A 26,417-nucleotide genomic window follows, 5' to 3' on the forward strand; every position below is an offset into this window, starting at 1 on the left:
TACAGCAAGTGCAAAGGCCCTGAGGCTGGGCTGAGCTTGGCGAATTCAGGAGATTATCAAAAGGCCTGTATGGCCCGAGTTGCAGGGGTATGGAATGGGGAATTAAGTTGGAGATTAGTAGGGCTCACATCATCTAGGGCCTTTTAGACCACTGTATGGGGTTTGCATCAAAGCTAACACCAAAAGATGCAGTAGAGGTGGCCAAGTGAAGAGCGATGGGTGGTATTCCAGGCAGAGGGCACAGCAAGTGCAAAGGCCCTAAGGTGGACGCGTACTTGATATGTTCAGGGAGACAGCGAGGAAGCTAAGTGAGCGATGTGGTAGGTGATGCAGGCACGGAGATGGACAGGGCCAAGTTAAGCAGGGCCTTCTCGGGAGAGGGCATGGGTTTTAGCCAAGTCCTGAAGGATGAAGGGGAAGCCCCCAGGAGAAAAGTGGTGGGTGGTGTTCTCGGCAAAGCGAAAAGGCCCTAAAGTTAGACCAAACTGGGAGAATGAGATGAATATCAAGAAAGCCAGTGTGGCTGGAGCAGAATGAGTGAGGGGGAAGGGGAGAAGGGGTGGTGACGTCAAGGAGATGATAGGGAGACAGATCCTGTCGACTTTAAAGGCCACGGGTTAGGAATTTGGATTTCAGTTGATATTTGAAGGTCAGAGAGAAGCGGTGGTGTGTCAGGCAGAGGGAACAAACAGCAAGTGCAAAAACCCTGAGGCGGGACCAAGCACGATGTGCTTGAGAAAAGAGCAAGGAGCTAAGAGCAGCCGGAGCCGAGGGAGTAAGGGGCGGGCCACAGAGCCATGCATACCCTGACCCCTCGGCCCTCCTGCATCTCTGCCCAGGTGGACGACGTCCTTCAGTACCTGCCCTTCCAGGCGGCAGACGGGCAGGTGCAGGTGTTCCGCCAGGGCCGAGATGCTGTTGTGCGCACGGACTTTGGCCTGACTGTCACCTACGACTGGAATGCCCGCGTGACTGTCAAGGTGCCCAGCAGCTACGCCGGAGCCCTGTGTGGGCTCTGCGGGAACTTTAATGGGAACCCACGTGATGACCTGGCTCTGCGGGCTGGGGGCCAGGCTGCCAATGCGCTGGCCTTCGGAAAGAGCTGGCAGGAGGAGACGAGGCCGGGCTGTGGCACCACCGAGCCGGGTGACTGTCCCAAGCTGGACTCGCTGGTGGCTCAGCAGCTGCAGAGCAAGAATGAGTGTGGGATCCTTGCGGACCCTGAGGGGCCCTTCCGGGAGTGCCACGACACGCTGGACCCACAGGGTGCCGTGCGCGACTGTGCCTATGACCTCTGCCTGCTGCCAGGCCAGTCAGGACCACTGTGTGACGCGTTGGCCGCATATGCTGATGCATGCCAGGCCGCCGGGGCCACTGTGCATCCCTGGAGGAGTGAGAAGCTTTGCCGTGAGTACCAGTAGTGACAACTGGGGGCGGGGGCTCAGCCTTATGGATATTCATTAACATATAAATATCATCAATTCACTTAATCCTTATGAGAACCCTAGAGGTAGAGACTGTAGTTGTATGCATTTAACAGATGAGGAAACTGAGCCTCAGAAAGGTTCAATTACAAGCTCAGGATCATGACAGCTAGGAAGCCAAAGATGCAGTAAATATTTGTAAGATGACCAAATACATCTAATGATGCCGGGTCTGATTCCCGCATGGCAGCTGTCATTCAGGAACAAGTAGTGGTTTGCCTTAAGAAAGAGCCTGGTCCCCTCTCCAGTTCTTCTTGGTCCCCATTTGGCTTACTTCATTCAGTTACAACATCTGCAGTCAGTTTAAGATTCTTGAGTCAGATGTGGGTGCAGGAATGGTCTTCAGATGTTTTTGCTTGCCTATAAGAGAAGTTTGAAAGCCACACATCCCTTCACCTGATTTTTACATTTACAAATTTATTGTTGAAATATAATACATATGTTCAGAAATTTCAGCAAGAGAACAAATCTGCTTAAACTTGCCCCAAGAATCATGGAAAAGAACACACGAGGCCCCCTACCCTCTCAGAAGCCCCTTTATGCCCTCTTCCTAGCACTGTGCCCCAAGAGGTAAATGCTATTCTGACTTCTAAAGTTTCCGAACTTAACAGAAGTGCAAATATACATCTCTAGTTTTCATTCTAAGTGCGAACAATTACACAGCCCACAGAATCATGAAAAATAATAAATACCCGTGGTTTTAATTCACTAAGCTCTGGGGATGTTTGTTACCCAGCAAAAACTAACCGATGATACAGTGATCAAAAAAAGAGACTTCCGTGTATATAACTTTGTTACACGAGGTTAAATTCTGTTGGAATTAAAAACCATTACAATATCACTAATTCATTAACATCATCTAAAACCTGGGATCCAATTTCCCCCAATTGTCTAAAAAATGCGTTTTTTGGTTGTTGGGTTTTTTTTTTTTTTTCAGTTTATTCGCATCTTGATTCAGACCAAATCCACACATTGCATTGGGCTGATTTTTCTTAAATCACTTTTATCTTTTAAGAGCCCCTTTCCTTTTTCCCTCCAACATATTATTATGGAATTCTTCAAATAGAAAAGTTGAAAGACTTTCACAGTGAATACTCATATACTTACCATCTAGATTCTACAATCGATATTTTAATATACTTGCTTTCTCACGTATCTGTCCTTCTATCCACCCCTTCCTTTCGTTCATGCCATTTGTTTATTGAAAAAAAATCAGGTCACTTGTCCCGTAGGATTTCCTAGTTTCTGGATTTGGCTAGTTGCTTCTTTACAGCATTATTTAACTTGTCCTTCTGTCCTGCCAGATTCTCCCGTAAACTGAGAATTAGATCTAGAACAGTTCTGCCCAATAGAACTTCAGCGATGATGGAAACGTCCTCTATCTGAGCTGTCCCAAGCGGTCGCCACTAGTCACCTGTGCCCACGTTTGTTTGTTTTTTCGAGGAAACTGCCTGTCTTTTAATCTGGAGTGAGCGGGGTTTGGAGAGAGGAAAAAGAAGAAGAATTTGTTTTTTTTTCCTTTACAACACGGCCAAATACTTTAATTTACTGTAGAATGGCTACTACTACTATAAATAAGTATACTGCATTCACAAATGCATTGCATAGATTATACACATACACACTATACGTGCATACATATGTTTCCAACACACACCACATCATCCACGACTTGTTTCCAACTTGAACAAGATCACTGTAGACATTACAGATAACCCAAACCACGGTTAAAGAGGAAAAGAATCCTAATTATCAGGATCGGCTTAACCGTTATGCAGTCTGTTCCCTAGGCCCCCTCATCAGACGGTCTCCTTGCAGCCGGACGCTTATGTATGTGTGTGCGAGCGTGTGTGCGCGCATGCATGTGTGTCATGGTCACCTGTGTCACGCGGGGAGGGGAGAAGGGCGGGACTCTCCATCCTGATGGCCGCTCTCCCTGCAGCGCTGAGCTGCCCGCCCCACAGCCACTACGAGGCGTGCTCCCGCGGCTGCCCGCTGTCCTGCGGAGACCTCCCGGTGCCCGGGGGCTGCGGCTCCGCCTGCCACGAGGGCTGTGTGTGCGACGAGGGCTTCGCGCTCAGCGGTGAGTCCTGCGTGCCCCTCCCCTCCTGCGGCTGCGTGTACCAGGGCACCTACCACCCGCCGGGCCAGACCTTCTATCCCGGACCGGGCTGCGATGCCCTTTGCGAGTGCCAGGAGGGCGGCCTGGTGTCCTGTAAGCCCTCCACCTGCGGCCCACACGAGGCCTGCCAGCCGTCCGGTGGCATTCTGGGCTGCGTGGCCGTGGGCTCTGCCACCTGCCGGGCGTCGGGAGACCCGCATTACACCACCTTCGACGGCCGCCGCTTCGACTTCATGGGCACCTGTGTGTACGCGCTGGCGCAGACGTGCGGGACCCGGCCTGGCCTCGGCCAGTTTGCCGTCCTGCAGGAGAATGTGCAATGGAACAGTAGGGCAGTCAGTGTGACCAGAGTGGTCACCGTCCAGGTGGCTAACTTCACCCTGCGGCTGGAGCAGAACCAGAAGAAGGTCACGGTGAGAGCAGGGGCGGGATAGAGGAGGGGCCTGGGATAAAGCGCCATCTGTGGGTGGGACACAGGCGGCGCTCAGCCCAGGGGCCGCGAGCACGAGTGGATGTGGGAGGCCATGGGGTCCCCAAGAAGAGGGGGTGCCAATCAGATCCAAAAGTGGGAGCCAGGGAAACAGGAGGCCTTGGGGACCTGAGACCCGCTCCCCAGTGACTCGGTCGCCCCTCCTCTCTGCTCCCGCGCCTGCCCTCTCCCTGCCCCTTGACTGTCCCCTCAGAATGTCTCTCCCACCCACGTCTCTCTTCCACTCCATCTTCCTCTTCATCCCGGTCCCTGCCCCAGCCGCCTCCCTGGTCTCACGGCCAGTGGCAGGACATGATGCCATCAGAGGTTGGGAAAACTCAGGGACGGGAAAGGTTTAAGGACAGAGGACAATTTGTGGGTGACCCCCATCACCCCTTAACAACCACGATAACAACAATAACAGCAGCTACGGTTTTTACACAGCTGACCCCCAACCTTGGCTGCTAAACGCTTTAGGCTCATGGTATCATTTTAGCCTCACAGCGTGCTAAACCCTGGGTGCTCTGTGGTGCTTTTCAGACCAAGAAGGATTTGGTCTCGTATTGAAAACTGGCATTTGCTCACACTGGAGGGTTTTCCCCAGAGAGCCACTAAAATACAGGCACATGGCCATGCACCAGTAGCAGTAATGACAACTAGGATGCTGAGGAATGGCTGACTTTTTCAGGTGCTCGCTATGCACTGAACGTGCATTCCACTCTATAGTCCCTGATGTAGCTGGACGTGTAGAACAGCGCCTGGCATATAGTTGGCTCTAAATACATATGAGTCGTGGGTGTTCTTGTTCTTGTTATTTCGTCTCACTGAATCATCTGCCTTCTCCATGAGGTGGAAACTCTTAATATCCTCACTTTACAGATGAGGAACCTTGGGTACAGGGGCGAAGTCGCTTGTCCCTGTCTGGGAAGCATGGTGGTTGACGCTGTTTATAGGAGACTCCGCCGGGAGCATGTCTGTCTCCTGCCTTCTCTTCTGATTCCACACACTTCCAAAAGAATCTAATGCTCATCACGTCTGCATTAAGGAGAGCCGAGGGAGCGTGTTAATCAGGATTTACAAGGCTGTGTAGGTGCCCAGCAGCCTTAAATCAAAACTACTGGTTCTTGGCTCATGGACTTGAAGTTCATTTCCCCAAGAATTTAGCCTGACTTTCCACCCACTGATGCTTAAGGCGAAACCCTCAGCACCCACTTACTCTTTAAAATAAAAACTTGCAGCCATAGCTAATAACAACAGCGAATGCACCCATTCTGTGCCGGACGCCGTTCTCGGCTCTTAGCAAATGTGAATTTATTGAATCCTGACAGCAACCTGTGGGGTAGATCCCTCATTCCCACTCAGTAAATGAGGAAACACAAACAGAGAGCTGACTCACCTGCCCAAGGTCACGGAGAGAGCAAGGGGCAGAGCTGCGTTTGAACCCTGGCGTGGTCTCTGGAGTCACTACATTATCCATCACCGCATAAGTGGTGATTGAAGGACAGCTGCTAAGGTCATCCCCACAGCGAGATCCAGATTAGTTTCCTGTGGCTGCCAGAACAAGTTACCACCAACTTGGTGGCTTAAAACAACAGAAATTTATTTTCTCATGGCTGTGAATGCCAGAAGTCCAAAATCAAGGTATTGGCAAGGGCTGCAGCCCCCCAGCCCCCCACCAAAGGCTCTTGGGGAAGAGGCTTCCTTGCCTCATCCAGCTCCAGGTGTCACTCCAACCCCTGTCTTTGTCTTCACGTGGCCTTCTCCCTGTGTGTCTGTGTCTTCTCTTCCGGCTCTTACGAGGACACTCGTCATTGGGTCATTGGGTGTATGGCCCACTCTGATCCAGGATGATTTCATCTTGAGCTCATTACCCTAATTGCATCTGCAAAGACCCTTCTTCCAAATAAGGTCATATTCTGGGGTTCTGGATGAACATATCTTTTGGGGAACACCATTCAACCCTCTGTAAGACCCTATTGTTATACCCTTTTTACAAATATGGAAACTGAGAGCACACAGATCTTCAGTGCCAGGCAGGGGCTTGACCTAAGAACTGCTCTCTCAAAGCACACCCTCTGAAGCCTGGCATCTCCTGCCTCCCAGGTGGACGGTGTGGACATGAAGCCACCTGTGGTGCTGGCCCAGGGCCGGGTCCGTGTGTCCCAGCACGGCTCGGATTTTGTGATCGAGACCGATTTTGGCCTGCGCGTGGCCTACGACCTCGTGTACAATGTGCGGGTCACCGTCCCGGGCAACTACTACCAGCAGTTATGTGGCCTGTGTGGAAACTACAATGGTGACCCCAAGGACGACTTCCGGAAACCTGACGGCTCGCAGGCAGGCAGCCCCAACGAGTTCGGCAACTCCTGGGAGGTGAAGGTGCCCGGCTCCCCATGCCTGCCACCGCCCACCTGCAAGCCCGGCGAGGACTGTGGCCTGCAGTGTGGACCGGCGCTGCAGGAGAAGTACCAGCAGGAGAAGTTCTGTGGGCTCCTTACCAGCCCCACTGGACCACTGGCCGCCTGCCACAAGCTGCTGGATCCCCAGGGTCCCTTGAAAGACTGTGTCTTCGATCTTTGCGTGGGCGGCGGGAACCAGAGCATTCTCTGCAGCAACATTCATGCCTATGTGAGTGCTTGCCAGGCGACTGGAGGCCACGTCGAACCCTGGAGGAACGAGTCCTTCTGTCGTGAGTGCGAGGCAGAGAAGGGGGGAAGTCGAGGCACAGCAGGGGCAGACCTGGGCCCTGCAGCTTCTCCTTCTCAGGAGCTTTGACCCACACCCCCTCTTTGCAGCGATGATGTGCCCTACCAACAGCCACTACGAGCTCTGTGCAGACACCTGCTCGCTGAGCTGCTCCGCACTCAGTGCCGCCCCCCAGTGCCCAGATAGCTGTGCTGAGGGCTGCCAGTGTGACCATGGCTTCCTCAACGACGGCCAAGCCTGCGTGCCCATCCAGAAATGCGGCTGCTACCACAACGGTGTCTACTACGAGGTAAGAACCAGGCCATCCTAGGTGGAGCCGGAGGGAGCCTCATCCTGGACGCCCCCCCATTGCCTCAGCCACACAGCCTGTGCACTTGGCCTCCCGAACACCTCTCCCACCCACCCCCCTTCCACTCCCCAGGGCCCCACTGTGGTGCGGTGTGTCCCCTCCCACCTGACCTCCCATCCTTCACTTTTATTCCCTCTGGTCACCGTCCCCATGGCTGCAGGAAAGACCTTTGTAAATGTGACCGTGGCTCCTGAAACTTTAAACCCTCCCCCGGCTCCCCAGGTCAAGTTTTGGCTTTGCATCCCAGGTATAGAGTTTGTCTGTTCACCAGCGGCCGACGCCCTCCGCTTGCCACTCCCACACTTGCAGTTCCTCCTTTTCCTTCGGTTTGAGTGTGTTTTCTGAATCTGCCTCCGTCAAGGCACGGCCCTCTGTGTGGCTCTCGTATCAATAATAATATTAACAACAGCAGATAGGCAGCTGGTGCTTAGTATGCAGCAGCTACTCTTTTAAGTCCTATACATATAGTATAATATCATGTAATATAATATAAATATTATATCATGATATTTTTCAAACATGCATAAGTTAAGAGAACAATATAATAAAATCTCCGTGTACCTGACACTCAGCTTAAAAAATAAGCAACATTTTCCCAATATTGTTTCATCGCTACCCGTTTCCTTTCCTCTCCAATCTGGATGATTTTCATTTCATCTGTACTTTATATGCATTACTAACTCAGTTATGCGTCCATAGGTAGGTGCTATTATTGCCTGCAACTTACAGGTGTGGAAACTGAGGCACAAAGAGGTTTAAGCCGTTTGCACAGAGCGATACGATCTGGAAATAGCAGAAACAGGCTTGGGACCCAGGCGTCCGCCCCAGAGCCTTTGCCCCTGATGGCTGTTACGCCGCTTCCCTGACACGGCAGAAATTTAGTTTAAACAAATGAGTGAACAGATTAGTGGAAGCGAATGAATTAATAAACAAATTGGACCCCAAGGCCATATGCCTTCGTTTCACAGACCAGGGGCCACCCCTGCTGAAAGATGTCCCTTTCATGTCCTTCGGACCCTCTGTGCTTGGAACACAGAAGATGCTGGAGTCAGCTCCTCCCCTGATGGCTGTGCCCTTTGTCCCCACAGCCAGGGCAGACAGTACTCCTCGACAGCTGCCGACAGCAGTGCGTGTGCCACGCGGGGAAAGGCCTGGCGTGCCAGAACCACAGCTGCGAACTGGGACTGCTGTGCCAGTCCTCGGCAGGCATCCTGAGCTGTGTCAAAGGTGCGGGGCTGGGGCCGGGGCTGGTGTGGCTGGGGACAGAGGACAGCACCTCTGGAGCTGAGGGTGGTGTGACCTGGACCTTTACGTCGAGAGGCACAGAGGACTAAAGATTGAGGTCCCAGAGCTGGGGGCTCCCGGGCCGAAGTTCCTAGGGCCAGGCGCAGAGACCCTCCGGTCTGGGAGGCAGGGACCCTCATGGTGGAATCCAGTCTGTGGGGTCCTCGAAGCTGGGCGTCCTGGGCAGATGTCAGAGACCCTCGGCATATGGCGAAGACAGGCAAACTTTTCCCCTGAGGGGCCAGATGGTAAACATTGAAACTTGCAGCCTATAGAGTCTGTCACAATTACTGACTCTGCCATTGTGGCATGAAACCATGTGAAGACCACGTAAACGAGGGGGTGTAGCTCCAATAACGTGTTATTTACAAAACATGCAGCTGGCAGTGCCAGAGTCTGCTGACCATTCATATTCGGAATTAGGCTCGGGGGCTTCAGACACCAGCCCCAAGGGATAGGGGAGACTGGGACCCATGGGGACAGGGACAGAAAGCAGAATCCTGAGGTCTCACACAGAGACCCCACCAAGACTGGGGTCTTGGATAAGGGTCCCCCTTGAGTGGAGGATCAGGATTTATAGGGATACGGTCTCAGACATGGGGAACCCCCCAGGTTAAATCTAAGACACAGAGCCACCCCCCGGGACTGGTTTCTTAGGGTAAAGGACAGAGAATAATTTCTCGTTTCTGAAGATAGGGAAATGGGACCTCCAGAAATGACAGATGCTGAGGGCTGATGGGTAGGATGACAGGGACTCCCAAGGATGGGGTATATCGGTCAGGGTCCAATTAGAAGACGGAAACCACACAGCAGCTTGAATGAGGAAAGTTTAATCAAATTCTTTACTCATAATGGGGAATTGCCTACCAGGGGGTAGAAACGAACACTAACAAACACAGCGGCAGATGTAAGGAGCAACTCCTGCCCTTAAGGCTGAAGGGAGGAACTGGGCAGAGAGCCCCCACCCCAGGCTGAGGCAGAGCTCATTGGAGGGTGTGGCTGTAGCCCAATGGGTAGCAGAGAGGTGGTGCAGGCTGAAGCCAGCGAGCGGGACGACTCCACCGGGGTGCTGGCAAAACTCACCGGGAAGCCAGCTGATGGGGTGCTGAGTGACTTGCTGGGAAGCCAGTTGAGGCCGGTGGCCCTTGCTGACTGGGTGTCCCACCTGCCGCTGGCTCCCGACACCAGCAGAAGCCAGGAGAGCAGAGGCAGCTGGGAGCGGGTAAGGGAGCCCCTTCCTCCCGTTGGGACTCTCCAGCGCCCTCTACTGACAAAGCCTACCTCTATGGGTGCATTTGGAGCTAGAGGCCATAAATTCAAAACTGGCACGGGAGGAGAGAGGAGGAAGGCTTGGGCATAGGAGTTTTAAAGACTAGGGTCACAGATACAGTGGCCCTACGGACAGAGTCTTGGATAAAGAGACCTTTGGAGGTAGAGCCTCAGAAGTGAGCTCCCGAAGGCCAGGGTCCCGGACACGGCTACCCCGAGGAGAGAGTCTTGCATCAAGGGGTCCCCAGGCCATGAGACTCAGACACAAGGACTCCGGCGTCAGGATCGCAAATGTTGGGATCTCTGGGGTTAGGTTCTCACCAGAAAGTTCTCTAGTACTTTGCTCTTGGCACAGAGATCTCCAGGACCTGAGTCTCAGTGTGGCGGCCCCCAGGAGTCCGGGAGCTCAGGCATGGGGCAACCAGGGCCCGGGTGCTGGACACAGAGAACCCTGGGGCTGCGGATATCTTCACAGATGCCGCCTGGACTTGCATCACAGACACGGGGACCCCTGGGCTCTAGTCTCACATCTGGGTTCCCTGGGCTGAGATCTCAATCAAGGGGACTTGGAGCTTGGGTCTCAGAGAGTGAACTGCAGGGCCTGGGCCTCAGATGCGGGGACCTTTGGCAGGGTCTTAGACTCAGGCCGCCACTGGGCCTGAGTCGCAGACATGGGGGACTCCCAGGGTCTCAGGAACAGCAAACTGTAAGGTCTGCATCACAGACATGAGGCCCCTGGAATCTGGTCTTGCCCGCGGTGGCCCTCAGGGCCAATATTCCTGCACAGATAGGGCAGATGCTGCGGGGGTAGGGGGGGTGCTCAATTCCTCTCCTCTGCCCCCAGAACCTTGCCACGGTGTGACGTGTCGACCACAAGAGACGTGCCAGGAGAAGGGCAGCCAGGGCGTGTGCGTGCCCAACTACGAGGCCACGTGCTGGCTGTGGGGCGACCCCCACTACCACTCCTTCGATGGCCGAGACTTTGACTTCCAGGGCACCTGCAACTACGTGCTGGTGACAACCAGCTGCCCAGGAGTCACCACCGAGGACCTGACGACCTTCACCATCACCACCAAGAACGAGAACCGCGGCAACCCCGCTGTGTCCTTTGTAAGGCTCGTCACTGTGACTGTTCTCAGCATCAACATCTCCATCCACAAAGGCGAGGTTGGCAAAGTCCGGGTAAGTCCTGCAGCATGGTCCCCTGAGCCCCCGGTAGAGTGGGGGATGTTCCCTGCCGGCCATAGTCAGGAGCTGAGCGCTCGCTCTCTCCACCCAGGCCTGAAACGAAATGGCAGCCAAGCAACAGCAATTACAGCAAAAAAAAGTCAGCCCTCTGTGGGGAATTAATTGAGTTCACCCCTTTGTGAAGGCCTTTAATGTCGGACTTCAGCATCTGCCTTTTTTAGAGACCCGGGTTAGAATCCGGGCTCTCCGTATGAGCAGTGCGATGTTGGGCAAGTGACTACTTGGTGGGCCTCAGTTTTCTCCTCCGAGGAATGGGCATCATCGCAGGCCCTGCCCCACAGCGAGGGGGTGCATGTCAAGTGCTCAGCTCAGGGTCTCACCGGGGGAAGCCACACCATGAATGTCTGTGAGAGAACAAACGAGAGGCCCAGAGACTCAGACACAGAGTGACATTCGCGGAGCTGGAGAGCAAGGAACGGACCACTCTTTCTGCCCAGGGTACCGGAGATGTAGACTAATGGCAGCTAGTAGGGAGAGGGGGAGGTGCGAGACAAGGTAGGTACTCAGGAAATGATGATGAGTGAGTGGAAGAGATGCTCAGCCACACAGGTGAGAGGTGCCGAGGGAATGAGGAGGGAGCAAGTGGGCAAAAGACCCCGAGAAAGACCCCAAGAGATGGACCCAGATAAAGAGAGACCCAGAGAGAAGATGTACACACACACATACACACACACACACACACGCACACAGAGCGAGGGCGAGAGCGAGAGAGAGAAAGAGAGAGAGAGAGAGAAATCCAGAAAGAGAGATAGATCTAGATGGAGAGGGAAGGAAAGACAATAGGGAGAGGAAAGGAGGGAGATGGAGATCAAGAGAGAGACCCAGAAAAAGAAACAGATTTAGGTTCCATTCCCCAGGGCCTGTACTACAGCAGCTGTCCACAATGTTTGTCAAATGACTATACAACCGTCAGTTGTGAGGAAAGCCTTGGCAGCTCCCAGCCATGGCAGGCCAGGGCCGGGCCTCCCCGTGTCGAGTGACCTCTTTTTGCCTCCTGACTCTGCCCCACCTTCCTCCAGGTGAATGGTGTACTGACAGCGTTGCCTGTCTCTGTGGCCGGCGGGCGGCTTTCAGTGACCCAGGGCGCATCGAAAGCTGTGCTGGCAGCTGATTTCGGGCTGCGGGTCAGCTACGACTGGAACTGGAGAGTGGAGGTGACGCTGCCGAGTAGCTACCATGGCGCAGTATGTGGGCTCTGCGGCAACATGGACCGAAGCCCCAGCAACGACCAAGCTTTCCCTAACGGCACACTGGCTCCCGCGATACCCATCTGGGGAGGCAGCTGGCGAGCCCCGGGCTGGGACCCACTGTGCTGGGATGAATGTCAGGGGTCCTGCCCAACATGCCCCGAGGACCAGCTGGAGAAGTACAAGGGCCCTGGCTTCTGTGGACCCCTGGCCGCTGGCATGGGAGGCCCCTTCGCCGCCTGCCATGCCCATGTGGCACCTGATAGCTTCTTCAAGGGCTGTGTTCTGGACGTCTGCCTGGGCAGTGGAGCCCATGACATACTTTGCCAGGCTCTGGCTACCTATGCTGCTGCCTGCCAGGCCGCTGGCATTGTCATCAAGGACTGGAGGGCACAAGCTGGCTGTGGTGAGTGTGGGGAGGAGGGCGGGACTTTGCGGCAAGGATCCTGTGTCTGTGGGGCTGGTTTGGTTCCACTCCAGTCTTTCTGGGTCTTTTTGTTCCTTTCTCTCTGTGTGTCTCTGTTTTCGTGTCTTAGTGCTTAGCTCTGTGTCTCCATATGATTGTCTCTTTCTCATTATCTCTTTCCCTGTCTGTGAGTCTTTGTCTCTCTCTCTCTGTCTCTCTGTGTCTCTTGCTCTGTCTTTCTTGGTCTTTGTCTGTCACTCTTTGTCTCTCTTTGTCTCTGTCTCCTCCCACCTCATCCTCAGATCCCGCTCTCTGACACCATTCTCCTCTCCCTCCCACTCCTTCATCCACCTGCAGAGATCGCCTGCCCCAGCAACAGCCACTACGAGCTCTGTGGCCCACCCTGCCCAGCCAGCTGCCCGTCCCCTGCGCCCCTCACAACCCCAGTCCCATGTGACGGCCCCTGCGCTGAGGGCTGCCAGTGCGACTCCGGCTTCGTGTTGAGTGCCGACAGCTGTGTCCCTCTGGATGGCGGCTGTGGCTGCTGGGCCAACAACACCTACCATGAGGCAGGCAGCGAGTTTTGGGCTGATGACACCTGCTCCCAGAGGTGCCGCTGTGGGCCTGGGGGTGGCTCGCTGACCTGCAAGTCTGCCAGGTGCGGGCTAGGTGAAACGTGCGCCCTGCTGTCCTCAGGCCAGCATGGCTGTCACCCTGTCAGCACAGCTGAGTGTCAGGCCTGGGGTGACCCCCATTACATCACCCTGGACGGGCACCGATTCGACTTCCAGGGTACCTGTGAGTACCTGCTGAGTGGACCCTGCCAGGCCCCGCCCGCGGGGGTTGAGAACTTCACCGTCACTGTAGTCAATGAACACCGGGGCAGCCAGGCTGTCAGCTACACCCGCAGCGTCACTCTGCACATCTACAACCGCAGCCTGACCCTCAGTGCCCGTTGGCCCCGGCAGCTGCAGGTGAGGGGTCTGTGGGCCAGACAGGAGCACATGCCAGCCCTAGAGATACTTGGGAGTTAGTCGTCTGCCATTCCGGATCGCCTTTCACAGACTAGCGGCAGCATGATGGAGGGGTTCAGAGAATAGGCCTTGGAGCCAGATGGCTTGGAGCAGTGGCTTCCCCATCTCCATCTCTGAACTTCCTCAGTAAAATGGGTCTAAGAAAAGTACCTGCTTCAGAGGGTAGTGTGAGGAGCCAGCGAGGGAGGTCACGTGCTCAGGGTTCCACCGCGCCCCAGCCCCGCACACACCCAGTGGGTAGTGGAGCCAGGATCCCAACCTGTGTCCACGCCGTTCACTAGCCCCATCTCCACCCCGCGCCCGCAGGTGGACGGCAAGCTCCTGGCGCTGCCCTTCCAGCTGGACTCGCGCCTGCGCGCGCACTTGAGCGGCCCCGACGTGGTGGTGACCGCGGCCAGCGGGCTCTCGCTGGCTTTCGACGGGAACAGCTACGTGCGCCTGCGCGTGCCGGCCGCGTACGCGGGCGCCCTCTGTGGCCTGTGCGGGAACTACAATCGCGACCCTGCGGACGACCTGACGGCGGTGGGCGGGGACCCCGCCGGCTGGAAGGTGGGCGGCGCCGCGGGCTGCGGGGAGTGCGTGCCCGGGCCGTGCCCCGCGCCGTGCACGCCCGAGCAGCAGAAGCCCTTCGGCGGCCCCGACGCCTGCGGTGTGATCTCGGCCCCTGACGGCCCGCTGGCGCCCTGCCATGGCCTCGTGCCCCCGGCGCAGTACTTCCAGGCCTGCTTGCTGGATGCCTGCCAGGTTCAGGGCCACCCGGGAGGCCTCTGCCCTGCCGTGGCCACTTACGTGGCAGCCTGCCAGGCCGCTGGGGCCCAGCTTGGCGAGTGGAGGCGGCCGGATTTCTGTCGTGAGTACTCATTCATGCAGGGGCCACATAGTGGGGAGCGGGGTCTCCCTGCCTTCCCCTTCACAGGGCTCTGGGACAAGAGCCTTCTCCTCCTGGGGCTTAGACATCATCTTGCCTCTCACGAGCCAGATGCCTCCTGTCAAACACCTTGACATTCACACACTGAAATACACCAGGTCACTACTGCAGTGGGAGAGACTCAGACACACCTGGTCAGGAACAGTGGGTCCAATACACTCTCCAGGATCGTGTGCCAGTAGAAGTGGGGTGGCCGACCCTGTCCGAGCCAAACAGTGTGGTACACAAGTAGATTCTCTCAGGTAGCCCTGGTCAGATGTTTCGGACACTGAAATACGTAGGAATTGGTCCGATAACCTCAGACAGGGACTCCTCTGGTTAGAGACACTTGGGTGGATTTACACTGAGACACTGGGCAGGTCCATCCCTGTAGAATCATGACCCTGACATAGCCCCAAGTTCAGATAGTCCTGGGCAGTTCCCCTCTGGCAGATCTGCTCGGTCAAATTTATCCTGTCAGCTTCACCCAATCAGATGCAGCTGATCAGAGTCACACACTGATATGCACCCTGTCAGAGAGACTCGGTCAGAGGCTCAGACATCTGCAGCCAGCTACACTCAGGTGGATTCACACCCCGAGATCCATCCGGCCATATGCCCCAGTCAGATCCACACCCTGAGACACCCCCAGTTAGCTTAGTCTTGTACATCTTAGTTAGATGCGCATGGTCAGATTGATCAGGTTGACACACAACCCGGTCCCCGGAACCCCATACTGACTCCCCCAGTTAGATGTGCTTGCTGGGTTCAACACCCCACTCGTCCCTGCACAGAGTCACTCGTGAACTATGCTCAGGCAGCACATACAAGTCCACGTGGGCGAGTTCTCTCACTCTGTGCCTCCCCCTGGCTCATTCTCTTCTCGTCCCCACAGCCCTCCAGTGTCCTGCCCACAGCCACTACGAGGTCTGCGGCGACTCCTGCCCTGTGAGCTGCCCAAGCCTCTCAGTGCCTGAGGGCTGTAAGCCAGCCTGCCGCGAGGGCTGCGTCTGTGATGCTGGCTTCGTGCTCAGTGGCGACACCTGTGTGCCCGTGGGCCAGTGTGGCTGCCTCCATGAGGGCCACTACTACCCACTGGGCGAGGCCTTCTACCCAGGCCCCCAGTGCGAGCGGCGCTGTGAGTGTGGGCCGGGTGGCCAGGTCAGCTGCCAGGAGGGCACAGCCTGCAGGCCCTATGAAGAGTGTCGCATAGAGGATGGCGTCCAGGCCTGTCACTCTCCAGGCTGTGGCCGCTGCCTGGCCAATGGGGGCATCCACTACGTTACCCTCGATGGACGTGCCTATGATCTGCATGGCTCCTGCTCCTATGTCTTGGCCCAAGTCTGCCACCCACAGCCCGAGGACGAGGACTTTGCCATTGTGCTTGAGAAGAATGCAGCCGGAGACCCACAACGCCTGCTCGTCACTGTGGCTGGCCAGGTTGTGAGCCTGGCTAAGGGCCCGCAGGTGAGTGGACATGGCCTTGCTTCGGGAGTCTGATGGGGACATGGCCCTGCCCTGGGGGCTCTGAGGGGTACAGGGCCCATTCTGGGAGTTCTGAGGGGCATATAATCCCACCCTGAGGGGACCGAGTGGGACACACATCTGTCCTAGGGGTGCGAAGGGCACATAGCCCTTTCTCTGGGGGCTGTGAGAGGGATACTACTCTGCCCTGGGAAGCTGTGGGGGACACGCCCCACCCCAGAGGGACTGAGAGGGACACAGCTCCACCCTGGGCATCTTAAGGGGACTGCCTTACCTGTGGTTCTGAGTCCTTGACCCAACTGACCCTTCCACCCAGGTCACTGTGGACGGCGAGACGGTGGCCCTGCCTGTGGCTGTGGGCCACGTGCGGGTGACTGCCGAGGGCCGGAACATGGTGCTACAGACCACCAAGAAACTGCGGCTTCTCTTTGATGGCGATGCCCATGTCCTCATATCCATCCCCAGTTCCTTCCGGGGCCGGCTCTGCGGCCTCTGTGGGAACTTCAATGGCAATTGGAGTGACGACTTTGTCCTACCCAGTGGTGCTGTGGCCCCCAGCGTGTACGCCTTCGGAGCTGCATGGCGGGCGCCCAGCTCCTCCCAGGGCTGTGGCGAGGGCTGCGGGCCCCAGGGCTGTCCTGTGTGCTTCGCAGAGGAGACGGCGCCCTATGAGAGCGTCAAGGTCTGCGGCCAGCTCAAGGACCCCCAGGGCCCCTTCGTGGCCTGCCACGCAGCACTGAGCCCCTCTGAGTACTTCCGCCAGTGTGTGTACGACATGTGTGCCCAGAAGGGCAACAGCACGTTCCTCTGCCGCAGCCTGGCTGCCTACACAGCGGCCTGCCAGGCAGCCGGCATGGCCGTGAAGCCCTGGAGGACAGACAGCTTCTGCCGTGAGTGTCCGTAGGACCCCCAAAGGACCCCAGACCAGGCTCGGGGACATCCCCTAACCCATGCCCTGTCCTGTCTGCATCTCCCTGTGAAGGGCTCTCCCCCCATCCCACAGCGCGCCCTGCTGGCTCCCCTCGGCCGCCGACTGGCCCTTCCCAGATTCCTTTGCGGGGAGGGGGGCGCCCCAAAACCCAGACCAGCTCTTCCTCAGGGCTCATCCTGGACCTCTCCATGGTGACGTGGGAGGGCAGGGTGACAGGTCCGAAGCTCATAAGACAAAGCCTGAGTCCGCGGCTTACCCAGTCCCCACCCAGGAAGGGACCATATTTCCTCAGATACCCCAGGACAAGGCTGCAGCCCCCTCAGGCCCTAGGACTGCACCTCTCAGACCCCTTCAGTCAGGGGTTATCCTTCAAACCCCCAGGGCAGGGCTGTGTCCTCTCCCACTCCCCAGAACGAGGCAGTGGCCCCTCGCACCCCCAGAGCAGGGCTGTGTCACCTCGGTTCTCTCCAGGGCAGGACCTGCGCCCAGGGCGGTCATCCAGCTCCGCAGCCTTAGATTTGTCTTCAGTGCTTGGCGTAGATATCACCTGCCTTGGGCTCTGAACTTCTCCTGCCTGCCAGCTTCAGGGCTCAGTGGCCTCTGGATACTTCCCCCTGGGTGTTCTCAGGGTCCCTCACCCCTGCTGTGTTCTCATGTGACATCGGCATTTCTCCCCAACCCCCATCCTCCTGTTCTCTGACTCTGGTCCTCATCTCGGCACAGCCACACCATCCAGCAGTTGTTCAGCTGCAGCCCAGGGCCAGAGCCCGGATGCTTCCCCGGGGTCCTCGGCTCTCTGTTTTGCCTCATCCCGGCCCTGACCCCTCTGCTGGGCCAGCAGTGTCTGTCCCACAGATATGAGCTCCATAGAGTGAGGCCTGGGGCCGTCTTCATTGCTTGTGTCCCCAGGGCTGGGTGGGCAGCGGGCCCTCTCTCTCCTCAGTGTCTGGGTGCAGGCGTGACCCCACCCTGCCTCCTGTCCCCACAGCACTCCAGTGCCCTACCCACAGCCACTACTCCGTCTGCACACGCTCCTGCCCGGGCTCCTGTGCTGCCCTCTCCGGCCTCATGGGCTGCACCAGCCGCTGCTTTGAGGGCTGCGAGTGCGATGACCACTTCCTGCTCTCCCAGGGCATCTGTGTCCCCGTCCAGGACTGCGGCTGCACCCACGATGGCCAGTACTTGCCGGTGAGCGGGGTCTCGAGATGGGCGGGGAGGTTGGAGGGGCTTGCGGAAGACTCAGAGCTTCTGTGCCGACCCCCTCAAGGTTGGGGACCGAGAAGCGGCCAGCATTTCCCAGCCGTGTGACCAGTGCTGGTGACGTTCTTGTATTAGTTGCCTTGTGGTTGCTGTGACAAATGACCATGAACTTGGTGGCTTAGAACAAGAGAAATTTATCCTCCCACAGTTCTGGAGGCCTTGAATCAGAAATCACATAACTGGGTCAAAAACCAAGATGTCCTCAGGGTGCCACTCTCTTCAGAGGCTCTGGAAGGACCTTCTCCCTGCCTCTCGCAGCGTTTGGTGGCTGCAGACATTCCTTGGCTTGTCCCGTCTCTGCAGTTTCTGCTTCTGTGTCACCTTCCCCCTCCTCTGTGTGTATCCTTAGGATACACATGACTGCATTTAAGGCCCAGTCAGGTCATCCAGGGTGATCTCTCCAGCTCAAGATCCTTAATAGCATCAGCCTAATGTAAACACCCTTTTTCCATGTGAGGTAGTAGTTACTGGCTCCAGGCATTAGGACCCGGTATCTTTGGGTAGGTTGGGGGGGGGGAGGTGGGGGGAGGCTGAGCTGTTATTCCACCTCATTTTCTTCATCCATAAAATGGGACTTATCATCATCCTGATGCCATAGGCGTCTGAGGGTGGGTGCGATTGCACATGGAAGACACACACTGAGCCCTGGGCCTCGCCCTCCCCTCCGTGTTCATCACACGCAGTAACAATAAGAGCAGTTTACAACAGAACAGCAGGTAGCGCAGCTAACGATAATTTAATTACTTGAAAGCTGATAGCTGGTTTATGTTTGTTATTGATGTTTTTTGAGCTCTTACTAATCACTGAGTTTGCATATTTATCAAATAAAGGAAATTCATCAGAGTTTTATCAAGGGCACAAAGGTAGACTAGAGGGTCTGGGAGTACAGGACTTCTGGGGACGGAGATGCCAGACTTCTGCCTCTTCCTTCAGGTATCACCACCTACAGGAAGCCCTCCTTGATCCCCTAGGCTGGACTCCCACAGCCCCCTGTCCTTTTCCGTCCCAGCCTGGACCATTCTGCCTGTGTTAGGTTTCTTGGATCTGTGAGTCTGGGCCGGAGATACAAATGGGAGTGATCAGTATAGAGTTGTTACTTATTTATTACATTTCTTTATTTATTATAAAGTTTTCAAACTTTTAAAGAATTCAAACTTAAGAAAACCACAAGAATAATACAAAGAACTCTTGCATACCGTTCATTCAGGTTTTCAACTATTGACTTTTTTCCTCTATATAAATACATATATATATGATTTTTTTTTTCCTGAACCATTTGAGAATATGATATAGACACCTTTACCTTTAAATACTTTAGCATGGATTCCCTAAGACTAAGGAAATTCATTTAATATGACCAGAGTACAATTCAAAATCGGGAAATTAACACGGATTCAATACTATTATGTAATCCGAAGATTTTATTCAAATTTTAGCGGTTGTCCCAATAAAGTCCTCTAAAACAGTCATCCCCTTGGGCCAGAGTCCAAGTGAGGATGAGACTCTGCTTGTACTTTTCCGTGAGATTTGATGAAATCACCAGGTGGTAAATGTAGGTAGACAAAGAAAATACCTTGCCAGGGCAGAGCCCCAGGCAAGGTATTGTTAGGATTTGGGAAACCAGGAGAATTTGAAAATGCGGTGAAGGATGAACAGCCAGTCAGGCAGGAAAAAAACAGGAGAAAGTCGTTTCCTGGAATTGGGTTTCTACGCTGCTGCGATGCTTCCTGCCCACCCCACCGGGGTCAGTTAGCTTTTGGCGGCTTACAAACTCCTCCAGAACATAGTAGCATAAAACGATTATTTGTACAGTCCACAATTCTGCAACCCTGCAGTTTGGGCTGGGAGAGAGGGAGGTGGGGGGTGGGGAGAGAAAGAGAGAAGGCAGCTGTGAGGTCTCTTGAGGTTTAGGCTTGAACCTGACACAGCATTGCTTCTGCTGCATTGTGATAACCAAAGCGTAGTCTTAAGGCCACCCCCAGATTCGTGGGGAAGGGGAAATAAGCTCCATTTCTTCATGGGAGTCGTGGCAGAGTCACCTGCATGGATCCAGAGGGTGGAAGGGTTGTGGCCATCGTCACAACCCTCCACACCGCCCTTCCCTGGCCCCCTTCTGTGCACAGGTGAATTCCTCCCTGCTGAGCTCAGACTGCACCGAGCGCTGTTCCTGCTCCCCAAGCACCGGCCTGACGTGCCAGGCGACCGGCTGTCCTCTCGGCCACGTATGCGAGGTCGAGGCCGGGGCCCGGGACTGCTGGGTCCCCCCCAGTCTCTGCACTCTCTCTGTGGGCACCAATCTCACCACGTTCGATGGGGCCCACAGTGCCATCAGCATCCCCGGCATCTACGAGCTCTCTTCCCGCTGCCCGGGACCTCAGAAGACCGTCCCCTGGTACCGTGTGCTCGCTGATGTCCATTCCTGCCATGGCAAAGTTGAAGCTGTGAGCCAGGCTCACATCTTCTTCCAAGGCGGACTGGTGACTGTGACACCACGCAAGGGCGTGTGGGTAAGCCTCGGCCCGGGGTGGGGGTTGGGGGGACATGTCTCCCCCGGGCTTTCGTCTTCCTGTGGCAGTGTCCGTCCATTCCTGGCTGCCTGCCTGTCTTGCTATGTGTTTTCTTTATCCAGGTCTCTGCGGTTTGGCCTCTGGATTCGTACTGGTCTCAATATTCCAAACTTAGTCCCTCTGTCCTGACTGAGTTCTTGAGGTGCAAAAATGCACTCAAGTAACTTACCAGTTTTGATGTTGGTGTTAATCCAGACAGAAGACTGAATTCAAATCGCCTTGAGCAAAGTGAATTTATTGGCCCACATAACTAGAACATCCAGGAGTAGAGCCTCAGGCATGGCTGGATCCAGGTGCCTGACAGTATTATCTGGGTTTATACCTCCATCATTTAGACTTGCCATTCTCCAAATCAGCTATATTCTCCATGATTCCCTATAATATTTCCACAAGACAGGGACTATTATCCCCATTTTACACAGGGAGGAAACTAGGGCCCAAGAAGATGCGATCATTTACTCAAGTCACTCTGAGAGTGCCTGGGAGCTGCAGGTTTGCACCCACCACTGCTTGTGCTCTTAGCCACTTTGATGAGAACCAGGGGCCGGTCGTGCCTACGTGACACTGGCCAGGGCGAATTCCAAGTGCAGTGCTCCCGCGGGAACTTCCCCAGGCTCTGTCCGTTCCGGGCCACTTGACTCTCCCCTCAGTTGTCCTTCCGCTTGCTCTCGGGGACCCCTGACGCCTGTCCTCATTTGCCTCATGAGTCCCTTGCGGCCCCAGGGCCCCCTCCCTTCCGCCTCCTGACTTCCTTTCACTTACGACTGCTTTGCGTTTGCCGAACTCTGTATTTCTCACCACCCCAAGTTCAGATTTCTGAGAGAGAGGGTCTGCTCGGCCTAGCTGATGGGCTGATGCCCACTCATAGCCTGATTGTTCGTGGCCCACGTGGTAGAGCCCAAGACCCAAACCCGGACATCCGGCCGCACCAAAGTTCCCAGATGAGGGTGCCTGTGTTTCAGAACCTGTGTGTTGATTGCAGAGGCATCCACTGACGTCTTCCAGGCCCGCCGAGGAGATGCTCCACCCTCCTCCCCCAGCGGGCGGTCTACACCGCCAGTGCATGGAGATGGACTCACACTCAGCCCCGTCAGAGGCAGGGGGACTGGAGTTCTCTCTTCAGTGTAATCTGGCCCAATCACTCCTTTTCCCTGGCCATCTGCTTGATCCATAATTTAGGTTAACAGACACCTCCTCTTGCATCTCAATCAAGAAACGATTCTCTACACAGTGGATAGATGTTCTAAAAACGTGAAACAAATCAGGTCATTCTGCTGCATAAACCTCTACAGTGGCTTCCCAGAACAGCATTCCAACCTCGAGCCACCTCCCTTCCATGACCCACAAGGCCTCGTGTGATCTGACTCCTTCTGGCTCTCCAACGCCATGTCCTACACCTCCCTCCCTCGTTAGCTATGCTAACGACAGGCCACGCTGGCCTTTATGCTATCTGTACAGCAGACCAAGCTCGTTCCCACCTCGGGGCTTTCGCGTTTGCTGTTCCCACTGGCTCGGCGCTCTTCTCCGGGATCCTCTAAGGGCTGGCTCTTCTCTTGCTCCAGGTCCCGGTTCCAGCACTGCTTCTGCAGACGGGCCTTTCCTGACTATCTGCGCATGCTCTCGCTCTGCATCCCAGTCTTGATGCTGTTACTCTCTCATTTCCTTCAAGGCACTTATCGCTATCAGAAGTTATCCATTTTTAATTTGTGCTTGTCACCTTTCTTCGTCACTAGAATGTAATCCACAGGTGGGCAGGGATCCTGTCCATCTTGGTCATCACTTTGTCCCCAGGACCCAGATCAGGCCTGGCACCTGTAAGGTACCTAGGGAAAGTCTGGTTTTGTGACTGCATTCAGCCCTGTTCGCTCTACTCCAGGCCATGGGCTGGCTAACGCAGGTGACTGAGACCCAGTCCCTGTACTTTTAAAGCTTGCAGCCTGGCTAAACGTTCCATTCACCTCCAGCTCTCCTTCACTGCATCCATCCCTTCTTCCTTCCCTCCTTCCAGCCATCTATTCTCCCACCTCACTTTTCTTTTTCTCTCCTTCTCTTTCCCTCCCATCTTCCCTCTTTCCCTCCCTCTATTCCTTCTTTCCTTTCTTCTATCCATCCATCTTTTCAGATCCATGTACCTGTTTTTTCTATCTGTCTGCCTATCTCTCCAATCATCTGGCAGAAGAAGACTCAGACACAAAAGCACTTAGAAAAAAGGACTCTTCTCTCTAGGGAGTCTAACTTTAGAGAGATGAACTCATTAAGGGAGACAGACAACAGTTATTTAAAGGAAAAAAAACTCGCAAGGTTACCAAGGTTGCCAGGTCCACAGCCTGTGATTGAGAAAGAGTAATTTTCTCACATGATTATTATGCTTGCTAGGTCTTTACTTGTCTCCAGACATCAGCATTGAAAAAATAAGAGAGAAGTTGCTTTCGTTAGGGAACCAGTAACTTACAGGACAAGCTCAAGTGTTCTTTTATTTTGAAAACTAGAACCAGACGGGATGACACTGGGGTTGGTTCGTTTATCTATCTGGTACAAAGTGCATCCCCCCACCCCCGCAGCCTCCCTTGGAATGTTGTGTACATGCATGTTTACCCACCGATCCATCCCTCCACCCACCCATTCTCTAGCCTCCTATCTGTCCGTCCAAATCGCCAACTGTCTTATGTATCTACCTCCCCATACAGCGCCTCCTTCCAGGTCTTCATCTCTTTCAGCACCTGCCTCTTGGCGTTTGCTCCTTGCACTAGTCATCTTGCTTGGGGTCTCCATCCTGGTAACACCCCAGCTCTTATGTGGCTCTGGCCTCACCCCTGCGTCCCCCTCCCCACCACTACCACCAGGTAAATGGTCTCCGAGTGGATCTCCCAGCTGAAGTGTTAACATCCGTGTTCGTGAGTCAGAATCCTGATGGCTCCGTGCTGGTCCAGCAGAAGGCAGGAGTCCAGGTGCAGCTGGGTACCAATGGGCAGCTGGCTGTGGTGGTCAGCAGTGACCATGCTGGGATGCTGTGTGGGGCCTGCGGAAACTTTGATGGGGACCAGACCAATGATGGGCATGGCTCCCAGGGGAATACAACGGTGGAGAGCTGGAGAGCACAGGACTTCTCCCCATGGTGAGGATGTAGCCTGGAGGCCAGGCTACTTGGGGCAGAGGCACCCGGGGCCTCATGGGAAGGGGCAGTCAGGGGTGGGTGCTCAGTCTGCAAGAGGAAGTGCTAAGTGTTTGTCTCTTGCAGCGATGGCTGATAAGTCATCCACTGGGAACGAGGACTTCGGCACCTGAACCCCGGCGGTTGCAGTAATGGAAGGACTCACCATGTCTCTGTGTGCCCTTCCCTGCTGAGCCACTGAGGCCAACTGTGAGAGCATTGAATAAATACCATAAGCTAAGCTACATGCCGATCTGTCTGTCTTACGCCTTCTTATTTCTGACTTTTCTTTCTGCAGAGCAGGTGTCAGATGCCTGGGGCATCTAGCACATGGTGAATGTTTATTGGGGTGTGAGAGGATGGATGGATGGATGGATGGATGGATGGATGCATGGATGGACTGAGAGAAGGGTGGGTGAGGAAATGGGAAGACAGAGATTAGAAGAATGGGTAGATGAAAAGATGAATGATTGGATAGAGGGAAGGAATAGAAAATGGAAAGAAAAATAGCTCCTAGCTTTATCATTTATAACCCTAGCAAGTCAATTTCTCTGTCACTTGGTTTCCTCACATGTCTTAGTCCATTTAGGCTTCTGCAGCAAAGTACCATAGAATGGGTGGCTTATAAACAACAGAAATGTATTTCTCACTGTTCTGGAGACTGGGAAGTCCAAGATCAAGGCACCAGCAGATTCAGTGTCTGGGGAGGGCCCTCTTCCTGGTCCATAGATGGCAAAAGGGCAAGCAAGTTCTCTGGGGCTTCTTTTATAAGAGCGCTAATCTCTTCATCACCTAATCACCTCCCAAAGGCCCCACCTTCTAATACTATCATTTTGGGAATTAGATTTTAACATATGAATTTCTAGGGGACAAAGACATTCAGTCAATAGCATCCTATTTAAGGTAGAGTTAATAATAGTACCCACCTCACAGAGTTGGAGTGAGGATTTGATGTGTTCGTCCAATCCACAAGGCAAAAACTGAAGCCTCTCTTCTCTCCCAACCTGTCCCTACTCCTCCCACCCCAGTACTCAGTCCAGCAGCCGGAGAACGGGGAATGGTTCTTGAGTTCTCCCTCTCAACAGATCAACAAATCCTGCTGGAATGTGTCAAAATATACCTGAAATCTGCCTGCCTGCCTTATCATCCTAACTCATGTCAGCAACACCAATATGCTATCTGCTTTTCCCCTCCTATGATCCATTCTCACAGCCACCGGGGGACTCTTCTGAAAATAGAACCATCGGCCATACATTTCTATTATGATAAAGTCCAATTCCTTTACCTTGTCCTACGAGACCGCTGCCAGTCTCTTCTGATGCATCTATCACTGCCCTCCTTGCCAATTATGGCTTGGGAACCTGATCTTTCACTGTACTGAACATGCCTAATTTTTCCACTTCAGTCCTTTGCCGTACGCTGTTCTCTCCATTCATCACACAACGAGCTGCTTCTCGTCCTTCGAACGTCAGCTCTCATGTTACTACCTTAGAGAGCCCTTCCGTGACAACCTTACTTGAAGTGGATTCCCTCTGCGACCCTCTGTCCCAGAGGCTTGCTTGCTTCTTTCCTTCACTTTAAAATTACTTTTAGTTGACTTTCTGCCCAATTAGAAGTAACTCAAGGGCAGAGACTGTGTCTGCTTCACTCGCCATTTTACGGCCAGCACCTGGCACCGAGTAAGCGCTCGGTATGTACTTGAATCAACAAATGACTGACAACAACTTGGAGGAAAGATTGGGAACGTATCTAAACTAATAAAGGATTCATATCCGCAATATGCAAAGAGCTACTGCAAATCGATAAGAAAAAAGACAACAGCCCAATTAGAAAAAAAATGGTTGAGACTGTAAACAGGCAATTGACAGAAAAAGAACTCCAAATGCGTCGAATGCCTTCATTGTGTCAGGTTATTCATGTACAGCATTTCTCAGCTTCACAACCCCGCAAAATAAGTACAGATACAAAGAAACAGGCTTAGTGAAGTTAAATAACTTGCCCAGGCTAACGGTTTCTAATGATAGAGCCTAGATTTGAATCCAGATATTATTACCAAAGCTGTTCTTTTCCATTGACTTTTTTTTATATATATATATATTTAAAATACAACTTTATTCTGATCCTAAATGAAAAGGAATGGGAATAACAGTAACAAACAAAGCTTCACCTCTGAGTATTGTGATGTGACTGTAGCGGTCCTGCAATGGAAACTCAATAAGGGGACGTGGTTCCATAGTGTAGCGGTTAGCACGTCTGCTTTACACACAGAAGGTCCTGGGGTCACGCCCCGGTGGAGCCACGGTCCATGGTCTACAGCCACGCCGCCCTGAACAAGCCCGATCCCGTCTGTTCTCGGAAGCTAAGCAGAGTTGGGCCTGGTTAGTACTTGGATGGGAGACCACCTAGGAAGACTAGGTGCTGTAGGTGTAAATTTAAAAAAAAAAGGGCAAGAAAAGAAAAGAAAAAAGAAACTCAATAAGAAAACTGCATCCCAAAACAGCTAAATATGCAGGTCCAAAAAATGAAAGTACTTTAACGCCACATTCGCTCCGAAGCCC

The 26,417-nt window shown here is 54.1% G+C and overlaps 1 protein-coding gene and 1 pseudogene across 1 annotated transcript in view; both read left to right on the forward strand.

Annotated features, from left to right (window-relative positions):
- Positions 1-24,104, forward strand: part of FCGBP (Fc gamma binding protein) — a 36,858-nt gene extending 12,754 nt beyond the window's left edge. Inside the window, exons 6-20 of the mRNA XM_039854170.1 lie at positions 840-1,407; positions 3,427-4,019; positions 6,179-6,764; positions 6,871-7,070; positions 8,219-8,357; positions 10,528-10,865; positions 11,951-12,524; positions 12,882-13,498; positions 13,865-14,408; positions 15,361-15,932; positions 16,267-16,840; positions 17,870-18,069; positions 20,265-20,648; positions 23,552-23,823; positions 23,947-24,104. Of these exons, the coding sequence (XP_039710104.1) occupies positions 840-1,407; positions 3,427-4,019; positions 6,179-6,764; positions 6,871-7,070; positions 8,219-8,357; positions 10,528-10,865; positions 11,951-12,524; positions 12,882-13,498; positions 13,865-14,408; positions 15,361-15,932; positions 16,267-16,840; positions 17,870-18,069; positions 20,265-20,648; positions 23,552-23,823; positions 23,947-23,956 (6,171 nt within the window). The 3' untranslated portion in view covers positions 23,957-24,104. The remainder of the gene's footprint in view (positions 1-839; positions 1,408-3,426; positions 4,020-6,178; positions 6,765-6,870; positions 7,071-8,218; positions 8,358-10,527; positions 10,866-11,950; positions 12,525-12,881; positions 13,499-13,864; positions 14,409-15,360; positions 15,933-16,266; positions 16,841-17,869; positions 18,070-20,264; positions 20,649-23,551; positions 23,824-23,946) is intronic.
- A 2,063-nt stretch (positions 24,105-26,167) lies between these two features.
- Positions 26,168-26,286, forward strand: LOC120596808 (uncharacterized; annotated as a pseudogene).
- Positions 26,287-26,417: the final 131 nt, after the last annotated feature.

Source organism: Pteropus medius, unplaced genomic scaffold (genome assembly GCF_902729225.1).
Source record: "Pteropus medius unplaced genomic scaffold, Ma_sr-lr_union100, whole genome shotgun sequence".
In the NCBI taxonomy this organism is placed as follows: domain Eukaryota; kingdom Metazoa; phylum Chordata; class Mammalia; order Chiroptera; family Pteropodidae; genus Pteropus; species Pteropus medius.